This window comes from Orcinus orca, chromosome X, assembly GCF_937001465.1.
Source record: "Orcinus orca chromosome X, mOrcOrc1.1, whole genome shotgun sequence".
Lineage (NCBI taxonomy): Eukaryota > Metazoa > Chordata > Mammalia > Artiodactyla > Delphinidae > Orcinus > Orcinus orca.
This window is the reverse complement of record NC_064580.1, coordinates 114776419-114794381: the sequence shown is the minus strand read 5'-3', so window position 1 is coordinate 114794381 and position 17963 is coordinate 114776419. Positions and strand designations below refer to the sequence as shown.

The 17963-nt window shown below is 41.4% G+C and overlaps 1 protein-coding gene across 3 annotated transcripts in view; it reads left to right on the top strand.

Moving 5' to 3' along the window:
• The window catches only part of HS6ST2 (heparan sulfate 6-O-sulfotransferase 2), a 289496-nt gene that overhangs the window by 197507 nt on the left and 74026 nt on the right, over positions 1–17963 (top strand). Inside the window, exon 3 of one of the 3 annotated variants that reach the window (XM_033416106.2) lies at positions 12493–12525. The exons of the other annotated variants lie outside the window; for them this stretch is intronic. Within the exon in view, the coding sequence (XP_033271997.1) occupies positions 12493–12525 (33 nt within the window). The remainder of the gene's footprint in view (positions 1–12492; positions 12526–17963) is intronic. 3 annotated transcript variants of the gene reach the window in all.

Below are 17963 nucleotides of genomic sequence, written 5' to 3'. Positions count from 1 at the left end.
CAGTGATATTGGCCTGTAGTTTTCTTTCTTTGTGAACATCTTTGTCTGGTTTTGGTATCAGGGTGATGGTGGCTTCGTAGAATGAGTTTGGGAGTGTTCCTCCCTCTGCTATATTTTGGAAGAGTTTGAGAAGGATAGATGGTAGCTCTTCTCTAAATGTTTGATAGAATTCGCCTGTGAAGCCATCTGGTCCTGGGCTTTTGTTTGTTGGAAGATTTTTAATCACAGTTTCAATATCAGTGCTTGTGATTGGTCTGTTTAAATTTTCTATTTCTTCCTGGTTCAGTCTTGGAAAGTTGTACTTTCCTAAGAATTTGTCCATTTCTTCCAGGTTGTCCATTTTATTGGCATATTGTTGCTTGTAGTAATGTCTCATGATCCTTTGTATTTCTGCAGTGTCAGTTGTTACTCCTCCTTTTGCATTTATAATTCTATTGCTTGAGTCTTCTCCCTTTTTTTCTTGATGAGTCTGGCTAATGGTTTATCAATTTTGTTTATCTTCTCAAAGAACCAGCTGTTAGTTTTATTGATCTGTGCTCTTGTTGCCTTCATTTCTTTTTCATCTATTTCTGATCTGATCTTTATGATTTCTTTCCTTCTGCTAACTTTTGGGGTTTTCTGTTCTTCTTTCTCTAATTGCTTTAGGTGTAAGGTTAGGTTGTTTATTTGAGATTTTTCTTGTTTCTTGAGGTAGGATTGTATTGCTATAAACTTCCCTCTTAGAACTGCTTTTGCTGCATCCCATAGGTTTTCAGTCATCGTGTTTTGTCATTTGTTTCTAGGTATTTTTTGATTTCTTCAGTGATCTCTTGGTTATTTAGTAGTGTATTGTTTAGCCTCCATGTGTTTGTATTTTTTCCTGTAATTGATATCTAGTGTCATAACATTGTTGTCAGAAAAGATACTTGATACGATTTCCATTTTGTTAAATTTACCAAGGCTTGGTTTGTGACCCAAGATATGATCTATCCTGGAGAATGTTCCATGAGCACTTGAGAAAAATGTGTATTCTGTTGTTTTTGGATGGAATGTCCTATAAATATCAATTAAGTCCATCTTGTTTAATGTATCATTTAAAGCTTGTGTTTCCTTATTTATTTTCATTTTGGATGATCTGTCCATTGGTGAATGTGGGGTGTTGAAGTCCCTTGCTATGATTGTGTTACTGTTGATTTCCACTTTTATGGCTGTTAGCATTTCCCTTCTGTATTGAGGTACTCCTATGTTGGGTGCATAAATATTTACAACTGTTATATCTTCTTCTTGGATTGATCCCTTGATCATTATGTAGTGTACTTCTTTGTCTCTTTTAATAGTCTTTATTTTAAAGTCTATTTTGTCTGATATGAGAATTGCTACTCCAGCTTTCTTTTGATTTCCATTTGCATGGAATATCTTTTTCCCTCCCCTCACTTTCAGTCTGTATGTGTCCCTAGGTCTGAAGTGGGTCTCTTATAGACAACATATATACGGGTCTTGTTTTTATATCCATCCAGCGAGCCTGTTTGTTTTGGTTGGAGCATTTAATTCATTTACATTTAAGGTAGTTAGCGATATGTAATGTCCTATTATAATTTTCTTAATTGTTTTGGGTTTGTTATTGTAGGTCTTTTCCTTCTCTTGTGTTTCCTGCCTAGAGAAGTTCCTTTAGCTTTGTTGTAAAGGTGGTTTGGTGTTGCTGAATTCTCTTAGGTTTTGCTTGTCTGTAAAGGTTTTAATTTCTCTGTCGAAAATGAATGAGATCCTTGCTGGGTTAGGTAATCTTTGTTGTAGGTTTTCCCTTTCATCACTTTAAATCTGTCCTGCCACTCCCTTCTGGCTTGCAGAGGTTCTGCTGAAAGATCAGCTGTTAACCTTCTGGGGATTCCCTTGTATGTTATTTGTTGTTTTCCCCTTGCTACTTTCAATATTTTTTCTTTGTATTTAATTTTTGATAGCTTGATTAATATGTGTCTTGGCGTGTTTCTCCTTGGATTTATCCCATATGGGACTCTCTGTGCTTCCTGGACTTGATTGACTCTTTCCTTTCCCATATTAGGGAAGTTTTCAACTATAATCTCTTCAAATATTTTCTCAGTCCCTTTTTTTGCTCTTCCTCTTCTGGGACCCCTATAATTCCAATGTTGGTGCATTTAATGTTGTCCCACAGGTCTCTGAGACTGTCCTCAATTCTTTTCATTCTTTTTTCTTTATTCTGCTCTTCGGTAGTTATTTCCACTTTTTTATCTTCCAGGTCACTTATCCGTTCATCTGCCTCAGTTATTCTGCTATTGATTCCTTCTAGAGAATGTTTAATTTCATCTATTGTGTTGTTCATCATTGTTTCTTTGCTCTTTATTTCTTCTAGGTCCTTGTTAAATGTTTCTTGAATTTTCTCCATTCTATTTCCAAGATTTTGGATCATCTTTACTATCATTACTCTGAATTCTTTTTCAGGTAGACTGCCTATTTCCTCTTCATTTGTTTGGTCTGGTGGGTTTTTACCTTGCTCCTTCATCCACTGTGTGTTTCTCTGTCTTCTCATTTTGCTTAACTTACTGTGTTTGGGGTCTCCTTTTCGCAGGCTGCAGGTTTGTAGTTCCCGTTGTTTTTGGTGTCTGCCCCCAGTGGGTAAGGTTAGTTCAGTGGGTTGTGTAAGCTTCCTGGTGGAGGGGACTGGTGCCTGTGTTCTGGTGGATGAGGCTGGATGTTGTCTTTCTGGTGGGCAGGATCGCATCTGGTGGTGTGTTTTGGGGTGTCTGTGATCTTATTATGATTTTAGGCAGCCTCTCTGCTAATGGGTGGGGTTGTGTTCCTGTCTTGCTAGTTGTTTGGCATAGGGTGTCCAGCACTGTAGCTTGCTGGCCATTATGTGGAGCTGGGTCTTAGCGTGGGGATGGAGATTTCTTGGAGAGCTTTTGCTGTTTGATATTACATGGACCCTGGAGGCCTCTGGTGGACCAATGTCCTGAACTTGGCTCTCCCACCTCAGAGGCTCAGACTTGACACATGGCTGAGCACCAAGACCCTGTCAGCCACACGGCTAAGTATCAACTAAATCAGGTATGGTTGAGCCTCAAGGTATGATTCATCCTGGGAAAAATGACTCCCCAGCTGTGAACCACTATATTGTTTCTCTGTCTTCTATCTCTTGCCTCTCTGAGCCACAACATTCCATGGAATCCAGAATTATATTATCACAACCCAACTTTCTTTTGTTCAAGCGGAACGCATTGCAGTTCTCAGACGTCACTTTTCCTTTGCTCTTTACTGTCAGGGTGATGTACTGGAAGTCGTTATTTCTTTCAGCTTGGGCCTCGTGGTGCCTCATTCTCCATCCAGCCTGTTCTCACACGTTTCTCATCACCTGCAGAGACCTTTTTCTTTTTCTTTGTGTTTAGTCTAGTGTCACTTGCTCAAGGTTACTGAGTGTAGAAGCGTGGCACCAGGCACTTCAGAACAGAGTTCCTTGTGCAAAGATCAATCTCAACTTTTTAAAAGAAAGAGAGTCACAGATATAGAGAACAAACTAGTGGTTACCAGTGGGGAGTGGGGGGAGGGGCAAGGTAGTGTGGGGCAGTCGGAGGTACAAAGTATTGGGTATAAGGTAGGCTCAAGGATATATTGCACAACACGGGAAATAGAGCCAATATTTTGTAATAACTGTAAATGGAAAGTAACCTTTAAAAATTGTATATAGTTTTTTATTATTTTAAAAATTACTGTTAACTTTTAATTGATGGAGTCGGCCTGTGTCTGTGCACCCTCTTTTATAATTCAAACAGCGCCCCGGCATCATGAGTGGGAATGCATCTCAGCAGGGAGCATAAGCCAGGTTTTCTTTTAAGGCCCTCCCTTTTTTTTTTTTTTTTGGTTTGCATTGTTTGTTCAGTGGCAAAACACTCCTTTCACTGCTTTCTGAAAGACTACATTGTCAAGTAGGTGCTTTAGAGATGCTTCAGAAAGAATATATCTTGACACAGCCAAGGACAAGTTATAGCTAAACCCATTTCCCACGAAAACAGGAATCCTTCAGTCTCCAGGTTCTTAATTAGATCAGCACTAGAGGGCACTCTTATGATGCCAAAATGGGAGAATTTTACCAAAAACTGGTGGGTAGGGGTGTGGGGGGAGCTGATGGGGTGGTTTCAGCAATGACTGCAGATAACAAACAGCTTAGGGAAGACCTCTGTAACTGAGAATTGCCTGACTTGCCAATAGGTAAGCAAACACTCTTTGAAAAGGACTGTAGCAATCTTCCTCATCAGATCCACTTTGTTTCCAAAACGCGCTTGGTGTTTTGGCAATACAGGGCCCAGGTATTAGGCATTATTTCTCAAAAGGAGAAGAACAGAAGAATCGCTGATGGTTACGGTGTGATGTAGTCAACGTGCGGGTAGGCAGAAAACAAAACCTGAGAGAGCAGCTTAGGAAAATGTGTTTACAATTTAACAGCTACTGGAAAGGAAGAATTGAAAGTCCTTGGGGTCTTTTAGGGTTGTTTTCCCAGTCTTTTGCAGCCATTGCTCTTTGAGTTGTTCTGAAGGGTTGTGTGGTTGTATGTGGGGACACAGATGCCTGCTTGCCTGCTGCCCTAGGCATGCTTTGGTGGACATGGGGTGGGTAGTACCCTGTCAGGGAAAGGGACCTGTAGAGCTGGATCCTGGTCTTGGCCCTGCCACTGAGGCAGTCTGTGATCTGCAGCAAGTCCCCGCCTCTGCAGAGACTTGGGGTCAGGAAAGGGTTCTGCAACACTAATGGTTTCTAAAAGATAGATCACCCAGAGACATCTCCCAGCCCTTTGGAGTCTGTGATTGATGATGGTAGGAAGACCTTTCAAACCACTTGTTTATACTGGCCACTTGAGTTCTGAATCCAATGTTGGGTTAAAGAATGACTCCATGCTGTTGAGAGAGATGGTACTAGAAGGATTCCAGCCCAGAGCAGCTGATCTGCTCATACTAATCACTCCTTCAGGTTTCCCACCCAGTCCAAGTATAACCTCAGAGAGTGACCACAATTAAGCCATCAGTAGCTCTCCTTAAATTGGCTTATTATGCAGAATTTAGGTAACTCCTGACTTACACGCTGGGCACTGGCCAGAAGGTCACGAGCATGCACAGGTGCAGTTCCCTGAGGAGCCAGGGAGGTCTGGAGACCTAATGGAAAAAGTGGGCCAGTGAAAAGAAGCTTGTCTACTCAGCCTTGGGCCCTAGAGTCTCTCAGAGCAATGCAAGAGTGTTTCTCTCAGCCTTGGTTGGTAAGAACCCAGGCTCTATTCAAAGGAATGTTCCGGAGTCACATTCCTTATAAAGTCTTAGAATGTTCTAATGAACAGGGACCTTTGGGAAAGCACCTAGTCTAACACCCTCACTGTGCAGATAGGGAAACTGAGAGCCGTCTTCCCCTCTGGAGAGTGGACTGGTGAGGGGTCACACAGCAGAGCTTGCATGAGGACCTCGGTCTTCTGACTTCTCGTCCAGGCCTCTTTCTGTTCCCTTGTGCTGCATTTGTCTCTCCCCACCCACATGACTCCAGCGAATAAGAAACCAGCAGCTGGGCTTCCCTGGTGGCACAGTGGTTGAGAGTTCGCCTGCCGATGCAGGGGACACGGGTTCGTGCCCCGGTCCGGGAAGATCCCACATGCCGCAGAGCGGCTGGGCCCGTGAGCCATGGCCGCTGAGCCTGCGCGTCCGGAGCCTGTGCTCCACAGCGGGAGAGGCCACAACAGTGAGAGGCCTGCGTACCGCAAAAAAAAAAAAAAAGAAAAAGAAACCAGCAGCTATGAACCACAGGGTTTTGACATAGCCAACGTAGCTCTCTGTTATATATTCTACACTGTATTGTATATAGTGTATTTAGGTGGTATAAATGGAGAGGTATGGGGACAAATCCCTATCAAAAATATGTCCTCTCTCGCAGACGTAGAGAATGGACTTGAGGACACGGGGAGGGGGAAGGGTAAGCTGGGAGGAGGTGAGAGAGTAGCATTGACATATATATAGTACCAAATGTAAAATAGATAGCTAGTGGGAAGCAGCTGCATTGCATGGGGAGATCAGCTCATTGCTTTGAGACCACCTGGAGGGGTGGCATAGGGAGGGTGGGAGGGAGGGAGACACAAGAGGGAGGAGATAGGGGGATATATGTATATGTAGCTGATTCACTTTGTTATACAGCAGAAACTAACACACCATTGTAAAGCAATTATACTCCAATAAAGATGTTTAAAAAAATGGTTCTGAAGAACCTAGGGGCAGGGCAGGAATAAAGACGCAGACGTAGAGAATGGACTTGAGGACATGGGGAGGGGGAAGGGTAAGCTGGGACGAAGTGAGAGTGGCATGGACATATATATGCTACCAAATGTAAAATAGCTAGTGGGAAGCAGACGTATAGTACAGGGAGATCAGCTGGGTGCTTTGTGACCACCTAGAGGGGTGGGATATGAAGGGTGGGAGGGAGACACAGGAGGGAGGAGATATGGGGATAGATGTATATGTATAGCTGATTCACTTTGTTATAAAGCAGAAACTAACACACCATTGTAAAGCAGTTATACTCCAATAAACATGTTAAAAAAATGTCCTCTCTAAATATCATGGGATTGGAGATTGAACCATTTTTTAGAGGGTCCTTCCTGTGGATCTAGAAGACTCTGTAGTCTTAAAATGTTCCTGTTCAAAGGCAAGGACAGGATTGAAATCTTGTCAGCTGTCAGGGAAAGTAGGCCAGGAGGATGGGTCTGGAAGCCAGATTTAGTATCTGGGGGGAAGGAGGCCATTATGATAGGAGCAGTCAAGACAAACTCAGGAGGCCTCAGAGTTGTGCCAAAGGGGATGAAAGCAAATACTTACAGAGTAAAGGTTGGAAAGGATATTCTGGATTCTAGTCTTCTGAGACAGACTCTGAAGAGCTCCCTTTCTTGGAGTTTGCACAGTTTCTGGTAGGCTTGGCGTGGAATGAGGAAGAAAGCAGAGTTGTCAAACAGTAGAACATGCATATTGGGGGATACTCCTTCCCCATAACAATAAATATGGTTGCTTTCAACATGGCCTTGTACATGTAGATGTCCTTGAACTGTGGCTTTGAAAAGCTGCCTGTGTTCCCAGGGTGGCAAGAGGGCTCAGCCACAGGAGGCTAGGAGGCTTGACCCTGGCCTGCCTTACACTCAAAATACTGTTGGACAATTCTCTTACTAGTTTTCTTCCCTGGATAAAAATAATCATGCACAAAAGTTATTGAGTTCTGTCCCTGGACGTGGTACTTTGCTACGGGATTTCCAGACATGATCCCATCTAATCCTCACGACCACTTTTTGGGGCATGCATTGTCCTGTCTACACAGGGTGTTGACAGTTGGCTTCTTTTCTGATTGGCCAGTGCCCATACCGTATTGATTGTTAAATATGTTGAACATCATTACTTGTGTGGATACTGTACTTGTTCCCATTTTGCAGATGAGGAAATCAAGGTTGAGAGGTTAAGGCACCTTTGCAGTATCATACAATTAGTAAGTGAAAGAGCCTGGACTAGAACCCAGTCTGTGTGAGACCTAGGCTTATTCCACGGCCCCCCACTGCTTCTCAGGCTTGTGCATGAGCAAAAGGTTGAGGCCAGGCATCATTTTTATAGTAGCTTTAAAGTAAAGAAGACGAGTTGCTTTTTTTTTTTTTTTTCCCTGGGGCCTTAAAAATCATCCAGGCCGTTCATCTGGCTTCTGCATTTTCCCCCACCAGTTTGAATAAGAGTCCTTCTATAAAATAGATAACCAACAAGGACCTGCTGTATAGCACAGGGAACTACACTCAATATCTTGTAATAACCTGTAACGGAAAAAATCTAAAAAAATGTATAACTGAATCACGTTAATATACACCTGAAACTAACACAACATTGTAAATCAACTATATTTCAATAAAAAATTTTAAAAGTACTTAATGGTAATTAGCAATAAAGATATAAATATTGGGAAAAACAACAAAAGAGTAAGAGTCCTTCACCTGGGACTTTGTGTAGGACACCTTCCCATTTAGGGGACCAGATTCAACATACAGAATAACATATACTGCATTTGGCCTTCAGATACCAAATGAGGATGTGGCCTAAGGTACAAAAGGAGGTGGCAGGTAACTGAGCAGCAGTATATTAGGTCAGACCAGGATGAGAGTGGAAGGGCATCCTACATGGGAAGAAGGTGGGAGATCAAGGGCACAGCAGCTCTGGGTATGGGAGCAAACCAATCCAGTATCACGAATCAGAGAGCTTGAATCGGCCGTTTGCTTGGCAGCCCTGGAACAGTGGGAGGTAATTGGTTCCCAGAGTGTATTGTCTGCCACAGATTTGCCATTAGACCAAAACAGTGTTGGTGGGTTTTTGTTTTGTTTTGTTTTAACCACCCTTTGCAAAATATGAGCATCTATGTAAGCCTTTATCTGGGAGAGTGTGGCTGTGGAGGTCTCTGCTAATTGACAGCAATCGCCAACATCCCAGGCTCCCGACAGATGAAGCAGCTGCACGAGCAGAAAGAGAAGGACGGGTGGGTGTTAATTGTTTATCAATTAGATTTTCCTTGTTATTCTCAGTTAAGTTTACTTGTAGAACTTTTCCATCCTAGAGAACCAGCCACTCTCTATTTCAAATAAACAAAGCTGTTTCCCTGGACAGAATGATGATCGGCTGCATTTCAACTTGGCTGTTATTGTTTTGGCCACGTTTTCATCTACTTGTAGGCTCAGACTGTGGGGCTCTGGGCTCTCTGAACTACTAATGGCATGTTGTACTGAGAAAACGACTAGAGATTTCTGTCCTTTTAACTAACTTGGCACCAAAATGAAAGGCAAAGCTATTAGAGAATTACAAAAATATTGGAACTGGAGGATTTTTACAAACCACCTTGTGAAAATCCCTCTTTTCATATGGCTCCCTGAGAGAGTGGAGAAGAGAATTTGCCCAAGATCAAATGAGTCATTGGCAAAACGGGATTAGAAACCAGGAGTCCAGATTTTTAGGCAGAGGCTCTCGGATTTTTACATCATCCTGTTTTTCCTACATCTTAATTTGGATCCTTAATGTCAAAGTGAATAGATAGCTTCACTTTTTACAAAAAATTGAAGTATAGTTGATTTACAGTGTTGTGTTAATTTCTGCTGTACAGCAAAGTGATTCAGTTATGCATATCCATACATTCTTTTTTATATTCTTTTCCATTATGGTTTATCCCAGGGTATTGGATATAGTTCCCTGTGCTTAGAAAGCTTCACTTTTTAAATTCTGAAGCATTAAGCACCTACCCTGAGAATCTAAATGCCAGGGAGTAGGTGTCATCATTTGAGGTTTCTAGTTAGCACGAATCCCTATCTGGAGTTTTGGGGGCTTCCAAGTCTCCCCCTCAATTCCCATTTTTCCATATATATATATATGTATATGTGTGTGTGTGTGTGTGTTTTCCCTTCATTTTCATCTTTTCCTTTTCCTGCTTTTTTTTTTTTACATCTTTATTGGAGTATAATTGCTTTATAATGGTGTGTTGGTTTCTGCTTTATAACAAAGTGAATCAGTTATACATATACATATGTTCCCATGTCTCTTCCCTCTTGCATCTCCCTCCCTCCCACCCTCCCTATCCCACCCCTCTAGGTGGTCACAAAGCACCGAGCTGATCTCTGTGAGCTATGCGGCTGCTTCCCACTGGCTATCTACCTTACGTTTGGTAGTGTATATATGTCCATGCCACTCTCTTGCTTTGTCACAGCTTACCTTTCCCCCTCCCCATATCCTCAAGTCCATTCTCTAATAGGTCTGTGTCTTTATTCCTTTCCTGCTAATTTAACATTTAGGTAGTAGCTGTCACTTGAGAGATATTTGGTCCCATCTTGAACCTTGGTCCAGAAGGTTACTCTTACTGCTTCTTCTCCAGCCAGTGTCTGGGTCATGGGCATGAGAAGCACAGCTCCTTTTGTCCACCACCTGCTGTTCCTTTCTCAAGAGGTGGCTTGCTGAGGGCTGATGAGTCCAATCTCAGAGTGGTACAGAACACTAGAGCATCCAATGAGAAAAACCCTGCTGGGATGTGGTACCCCACAGTATTATGAAGCTGCCATCTAGAGACTCTTGTTTTCACAGTATTTCAAGGTATATGCACATGGAATTCTATGAACAGCAAATGGCCTCACTAAAAAGAAACCTGACTTACAGCCTTTGGTGGAGGGCGGGGGGAAGTTTCCACACGGAGAAATCATGAAAAGAAATAATGTCCTTTCCAATCAGAAAGAGAAGCCTTTCTAATACAGATGTTGAATCTGATGCCAGTGGATATGCTCTCCATACATAAATATATAAATAAAACTAGGAGAAACATTTTCCTAGAGTTCATAACATACAGTATATTTCTGTGGAACTCTTTTCCAAACAGATGGTATAAAAACATCTTCCACAAAATTGTAAACTCTGTGAAGGCAGAGATTTGCGTCCGTTTTGCTCACTGCCATATCCTTAAGTACCTATAATGATGCCTGTCACATAATAAATGACACATTTTTTGTGGGGGGTGATTTTTTAATTGAATATATTTGACACATAACATTGTGTAAATTTAAGGTGTACAATGTGTTAATTTGATACACTTATATGTTGTAATATGATTGCTGTTATAGTGATAATTAGCACCTCTATCACATTACATAATTATCCTTTCATTTTATTAAAGGGTCTTTCTAAGAAGATTCCATTTAAGAACCTTTCCAAAGAGTGTGTGCGTGTGTGTGTGTGTACGTGTAAGTAAAATGGACTTGTAAAGTTAATTCATTTTTTTTTCTAATCAGTATGCCTCTCCTTTTTATCTTTTTCCTCATGGCATTTGATTCACTTCCGATGACTGCCCACCCTTTTGATTGGTGCACCTGTAACATCTTCCTGGCTCACCACTGAATAATCCACCTCCGGCAACCTGGACTCCCAGGTAAGGCAATGAGCTTCCAAAAGTGTAATCCCTGAGCAAACTTTAATAGACAGTTGAGAAACTTACATAGAAAGTTTTAAAAAAATCTCAAGAGGCAAAGTTAAATTTGCTCTGGTCCCCATAGACATCAGTATACATAAATTATGTACCTACTTATATTATTTGAGGATTTCTATTAATGCAGCAAAAGTAAAATTATAGTTTTGGAAAGGGCTACATATTTGACTTTGGAATTTTCTAGCACTAAGATTCAACATATAACTTTACGTTTTCATGTCGTTGTTGTTTTTATTTTTCACCCAAAGTTGTATTATATTTTGTTCATGAAGCTGAGTGCAGCAGAAGGGGTACTACCCTTTCTTCACTGTGTAGGGAAACTAAATCATGGGGTAGGCCAGAATACTCTAGATTACTTCTTTCTTGTGGCCGGAATGGAAGAGGATCACATTGGGCCCTGGATGGTGAGTCAGCTAATGGAGGTGTCTTGTCTAACAGATCTGATGTCATTAACTACATCACTTTTGTTTTCATAACACTTGCTTCTCCACCAGTCTTAACAACTCGTAGAACTAGGGAAGGGGGCCTTAGCCATGCCAAGAACTGATGATAAAAGAGCTGTATATTGCTTCTCAAATGCTGATGCAAGGCCTCTGCTGCTAGTTGTGCTATGAAAAGTCTCTCTTACCTCATTCCTAAAGCCTCCAGATATATTTGATGTAAAGAAACACTTCTCTCAAGAAAATATCCAGGCCATATAACTCGCTGTGGGCACAAAAGTGTTACCACATTATAATATCCCATGCTTAATATAGTAAAACAAAAAGCTAACTGAGCCCATTTGAACTCTCAAATTAGCAATTGACCCATGCACAACTTCCCAGTCCCTGCCGATATCAGAAATTCACATAGTAGAATTAGTATTTTGTGACTCTTAAGACATATATTATGAAAACAGATGAGTAATTTTTTAAATGGAGAGACATTGCTTACTTTGATGGATGTCTTGCATTTGGGTGGAAGGAACTAGTGCTGATTTATGTATCACTTTCTGTGTGCTTTGAATTTTCATCTGTTTGAAAAGCATCCGCAAAGTCTAATCATTCTTTCTTTTCTTTTCCTTTTGTTACTTGTGTTTCATATATCCCTGATGGTATGAAAAATCCCTGTAAATTCCTCCTAGCTTCTTTCAATCAGGCATTTCTGTTTTAGTGATGCCATAGTGCTTGGTTTGGTATGGTCTGGGTTTTGGTTTATTGACTTTTGTTTTTTGCTTAGATTGCCATCGCATGTGTGAAGGAGAATGCAATTAGTTACGACCAAGTGGAGGCTCTATCATTCTCAGCCCATAACCCTTCAGAGGTTTGGCTCTCAGTGCTGCCCTGCCCCTTTAAGCCCTCTGATTCATAATCCCCCACTACATGAGAGGAGCTAGTGGGGAGCAAAGTTGGGGAGCCATCCATGAGCTGTTGCCTTGCGGTTTGGAAAACTTTTATTATTTTAATTCCTCTCTTACCAAGCTCTTGCTAGCACCTGGTTTTACTGTTCCTTTAACAGGTGGAGGATTTTTCAGATTCTAGATGCAGCAAGGTAAGTGACAATGGATCTTTAGCTGAACTGAACCCAAGTGAGCTAGAATAGACTCTGCCATTGCCTATCAGTTTAATTTCCATACAATAAATAGTTTGGTTTCCACTTGGACAGATTCTTTTCAGGACTCTTTTTTAGTTTAAAACAGCTGAAACTACTGGAGCTTATAGTCTCAGCTATAAAGCTGACCTAGTTCAGAAGTGGGACGGAAGTTCAGGGCCAGCACCCCAGACAGTTGGGCAGTAGGTTACTAGCTTCTTTTCGTTTTTGCTGAAATTGGATGACACAGTAGAGTGTTCTGTTATGAAATCCCCACCATCAACAAAGTTTTCTCCATGGTGCTTCAGGCCCACCTGCCTGTCACTAGGCTGGATGGTGGTTTAGGAAACACCTAGGTCAGCATTTTATTGAAGGGAAATCAATTACTGGAAAATATCAGGGTCTTGTAAAGTATGTACATATGTAGACTTGCAAGGTAGAGTGATCCCATAGGCCAGGGGCCTTTGTGACATAAACTGTGCTGCAGAGCAAGTCTAATCAAACACAGGAAAGTTCCTAACTGTCAGGGGGAGGGGCTTTTGAGAATGAGACAGAATAGTGTCTTTCCAGGCAACGACTGTTGCCACAAGCTGTGACATCATATTGCCATCAGTGCCGAAGAGGCGGTGAGAATTGTAAGCCGTTTTGTAAATGTGTCTCTCGTTGCTTGGCACGTGGTCTTCTAAGATCATCCTGCACACCAGTACCGTATTTGGCCTATTCTAGGCTTATTGGCTCCATAAAGGTTTACCAGTGTCTCTACTTTCTCTTCCTACCCACCTACATCATTTGTTCCCTAGCCAGATAGCTTAGGAAGAGCAAAGGTTATAGGATTCCTCCACTAGGGCAGACTCATTAAAATAGAGCAGATCGACCGTATCTTAGATGCCCAGTTTGGCTTTCAGTAGCTGGCCTTCCATATTCCCATCAGGGCCTCAGTGGATTTATTTGACATCTAAGAAGAGTAAATTCAGGGTTTAATTCCATAGTCAGATTAAAATTCATTGAGATAAATGGTATAGACACACATAGACAGCTAATCACACAATAGTAGTATAGGAGGGCATTTAAGCATCAGAGATTGGATGTGTCATGGTGGCAAGAGTACTAGGTATTGCCACTAACTAGTGGGGTGACTTTGCTCAAGTCCTATGTCTGTTGTGAACCTTGACCTCCTCATCTGTAAAATAAAATGGAGTGGATGACCATTAAGATAATGGACAATTAACCTAGGGACTATTATTCCTATAATGGCTTTCACAGGTAAAATATTGAGAATTTTGTTTTATTTTTGTTTTGAAATTTGCTCCATGCCAGAATCATCTCTCTCTAACAGTTTTGCTATGTTACAAAGCAAATCTTGACTTATTTCTTTATGTTTATTATGGGGCTGATCAGTTTGACCAGAAGTTATTATCAGAATCATTTATACCTGCTCTTAGTTTGTGAGAAAGGAAGAGAGGAATACAGATGGTGAGATGGAAAAGAATTGGCTTTGGTAAACATCCATGGGGGCCATGTTTAATTCTGGTGGACTGAATGATGTATGAAAGCTATTTGCAAGGCTAGCATGTTTTTCGACCACTAGTAAAATAATAAAGCAACAATTCATTTGGTAATCCCCATTGTACATGCACTTTTATAAATATACAAGATTATGATTATCTCTGCCTCATAATTAACAATTTGCATAAATGCTTGCTATTATTCAGTTGTCTGAATGGATTTTCTAATCCAGAGAAAGAAGGGAACAGTCAGTGGGAGCCATCCCAAACGCCTTGCCTTATTGCTTCACACATGCACAATTAACAGCGATGCTGATTGTTTCAGACCAGAACCTCATTTGTTTTTCTATAGACAGCAAAAACATTAACTGCTGGAGTGTTTGCCACTCTCTCTTTCTCTCTTTTTCCTATAGCCAGCCGTATTATAAGGGCTGCAGTTGGTTGGAAGCAAATTATTTGGCTGGATTTTCAGGGTATCGTTTTGTGATGGAGTTTCCAAGCTTCTACTTAAGTTAGCAGTCAATGCCACAAACAACCAAGGACTATTTTTATAATATTTTAACAGTGGACCCTATAAATTCTATAAATTTAAGGAATAAAAGGATACTGACATACAAACCAGTTCTGCTGCTGCATTTACATTCTATTTCATATTCCATGCCTTTAAAACTATTGACATTAGACCTGCGTATGAGAATCATAAAAAGTCAAGGCTGGAGGAGGCCTTTAAGATTATCCTGTGAAATTCCCTCACTTTTCAGATGAGTTTGTCAGTAATTTGAATATCAGTAACAACCACCAAATCAATGATGCCACACTTTTTTTTTTTTTTAACTTTCGAACCCTTGGGAGCTATTGTAGTAAATACATTTGAATTATAACTGGTTGTTTTGGAATCATACAGCTTCAACTATTTTTTCCAAAAAAGTGAATCAGATTTTTAAAAATATGCCTTTATACAGTTTGCCTAAACATAGCCATGATGTTGATGGTATGTATGTGAAAGGCGATGTCCTATGCAAAGCCCTTGGCAATAGGAGACACTCAACCAATGTATCAGCTCTCTTCCCCTCATGCACAGATTACCTTGCTAAGGTCAGCATATGGAAGTATTACTTCAGTGATTGAGAGTATGGGCTTTTAGAGTCAAACTGTCCTTAGGTCTGATCCTGGTGCTGCCACTTTCTAGCAGTGTGACCTTGAGTCATTTCTTTAACCTCTGTGGACTTTGTTTCTTCACATATAAAACGTAGACACCTTATAGAATTGTTTCAAGGATTAAACTGAGATCGGGCATATCGAGTGCTTAGCACTGTTCCCGGCACATAGTAAACAGTCAATAAATGGTAGTGGTTATTACCACCATTGTCTGGTACACCCAGTACCAGCCTCCTTCAATACTAATATTTCATCTTATGGTGGTTTGGTGTACGTGCATATACACCTATTCACATCCGCATATGGGCACACAGAGTTCACCCGAAAGACTGCTTTCCCAAAGGCTATCTGTGACCACCACATTTCAAAATCCAGTGGCCTCTCTGGCTTCAATATTCTTGAGCTCTTTGGAGGTTATGGAACTTTTACACATCTTCTCTTGCTTGAAAGCGTTCCTCAGTTATCTTGGTTTACCTCCTGTCTTCTTCTCAACACTTCTAAGTTTCCTTTGTTGGATCTGTTTTCACACACACACACACACACACACACACAGCGTTCCTCCTCACCGCCCCACCCCCGCCCCTTTCAATGAAGCAATTCCCAAGGTCCTGTCATTGATCTGCTTCTCTTCTCTTGCTATGTTCTCATTCTGGGTAATTTCATCTCCTGACATAGCTTCACCTTTCACCTCTACACTAATGATTCCCAAATTGACCTCTCTAATTCTTAACTTATTCCGGAGCTCCAGGCTAACTCCAATTTCCAATTGCCTGCTGAGCATCTCCAGGGCAGGATATCCTAGGAGGCTGAAGTGTAGTCTGGCTTTTGTCATCCTGCCTCAGGAATGCAGATGGGGGAATCTAGCTTCAAGAAGTATTAAGAGTCGCGGGCAGTTGTCTGAGCAGAAGTAAAAGTAGTCTAAGTTAGCAAAGTGGTTCAAACCGAGCTTTCCAGGGAAAGCATGACAAGTTAACTGTGAATTTCTGTTATGAACTGGAGATACAAATTGGCAATGGAAATTTTCAAAGGTGTATGTTTTCTAGGGAAGAGGGAACAGCTCGCCTAAATGAAAATCGAGATCAGTTTTTAGGTGCTGGAATGTTGGTATGTTTGAGGAAGTGTTAATTAAAATGATCTTTCCTGGGACAGTTTGTATGGTGAATCTTGCTTCGGTGTTTTGTTATACAAACATACGTGCCCAGAGGACGGATAATGTCTTCATCCTGAAGGATGAGCATGTGGGAATAGACACATACACACATGCCTGGTCAGATATACCTGAGATTTTGAATGTGTGAAAATAATTCTATCAGAGGGGAGATAGATTTTTTCTTTCATTTATTCTGCGAATATTTACTGGACACCTACTAGATGCCACACTCTCTGTGGAGCAACAGGCTGTCAATACAGAACATACAGAGTCTTTGTCCTGAAGTGTCTAATACAGTTTTCTTTAGTTATATGCAAGTACATTGAGAGTTTAATTTGGTCTCAAAATATCTGCAGTGTGTGACAGGTTATTCAATGACTACAACCCTGCTGAAAATCGTAATGACCAAAGAGGAACTTAAGGGAAATAAAGACAGTGCTAAAGTGGGAAAGGAATGTGCCTAAATTCCAATTAGAAATTGATTCCTTCCTTTAAATTTAGCAAATACTGAATTACTTTGGGATTTTACATTTCAAGTTGGCTCTCGGTGTTTCAGAGTAGGAATGATTACGTCTAACCTAAAACTTAGAGCAAAGGGATAGACAAATCTTGGTTAATGTGTATAGTATTGTTAGGAGAATTCTTTCTAAATGAACTATTCTTACAGAAGCTACAGACCTAGCTTATAGCATTAGCACTGGGGACAATATTCCTTTTGAAGGAGGGTGACCTTATTCCCCTCCTTCCCAAAATAAAGTACAATCCCTCCCAGTTGAATTACTGCCCTATGGAATATGTGGAGGTCATCAGACCCTGCAAATTGTAATGGTCTAGAAAACTGGGTGAGTTCCTTGCCTTCCTGGGTGCACCCCAGCTTCCTCTTTAGAAATTTGGCGCGGCCCTTTGTTTGCAAGTCTTAAATCCAAGTGTTCTTGGACACAGCTGTCCATTTCAAAGTCCCCTTCAAGGTTACCCTCAGGTCCCAAAGATCCCTCATTGCATTTGTAATCTTGGAAAGCAAACTTGATGCCCCAAAGTCCTGCTATGGATCTGTAGATGGTACCACTCCCCTTTTACGATGACAGCACCCCCTTCAGGACCTTCATGGCACAAAAGCTGTCCTAATAACGGTGCACATATTGACCAGCATTCCCATTCCGCTTGCCCTAAATGAGTTAGAGACGTTGATGTACTTCTCTTATTCTTTTTGAAAAAATTTATTTATTTTATTAATTTATTTTTGGCTGCGTTGAGTCTTTGTTGCTGCACGCGGGCTTTCTCTAGTTGTGGCGAGCGGGGGCTACTCTTCGTTGCGGTGCGCCGGCTTCTCATTGCGGTGGCTTCTCTTGTTGCAGAGCCCAGGCTCTAGGCACACGGGCTTCAGTAGTTGTGGCTCACGGGCTCCAGAGCACAGGCTCAGTAGTTGTGGCGCACAGGCTTAGTTGCTCCACGGCATGTGGGATCTTCCCGGACCAGGGTTCGAACTTGTGTCCCCTGCATTGGCAGGCGGATTCTTAGCCACTGCGCCACCAGGGAAGTCCTACTTCTCTTTTTCTAACTGGAAGTAAGAATAATAAAAACATCCT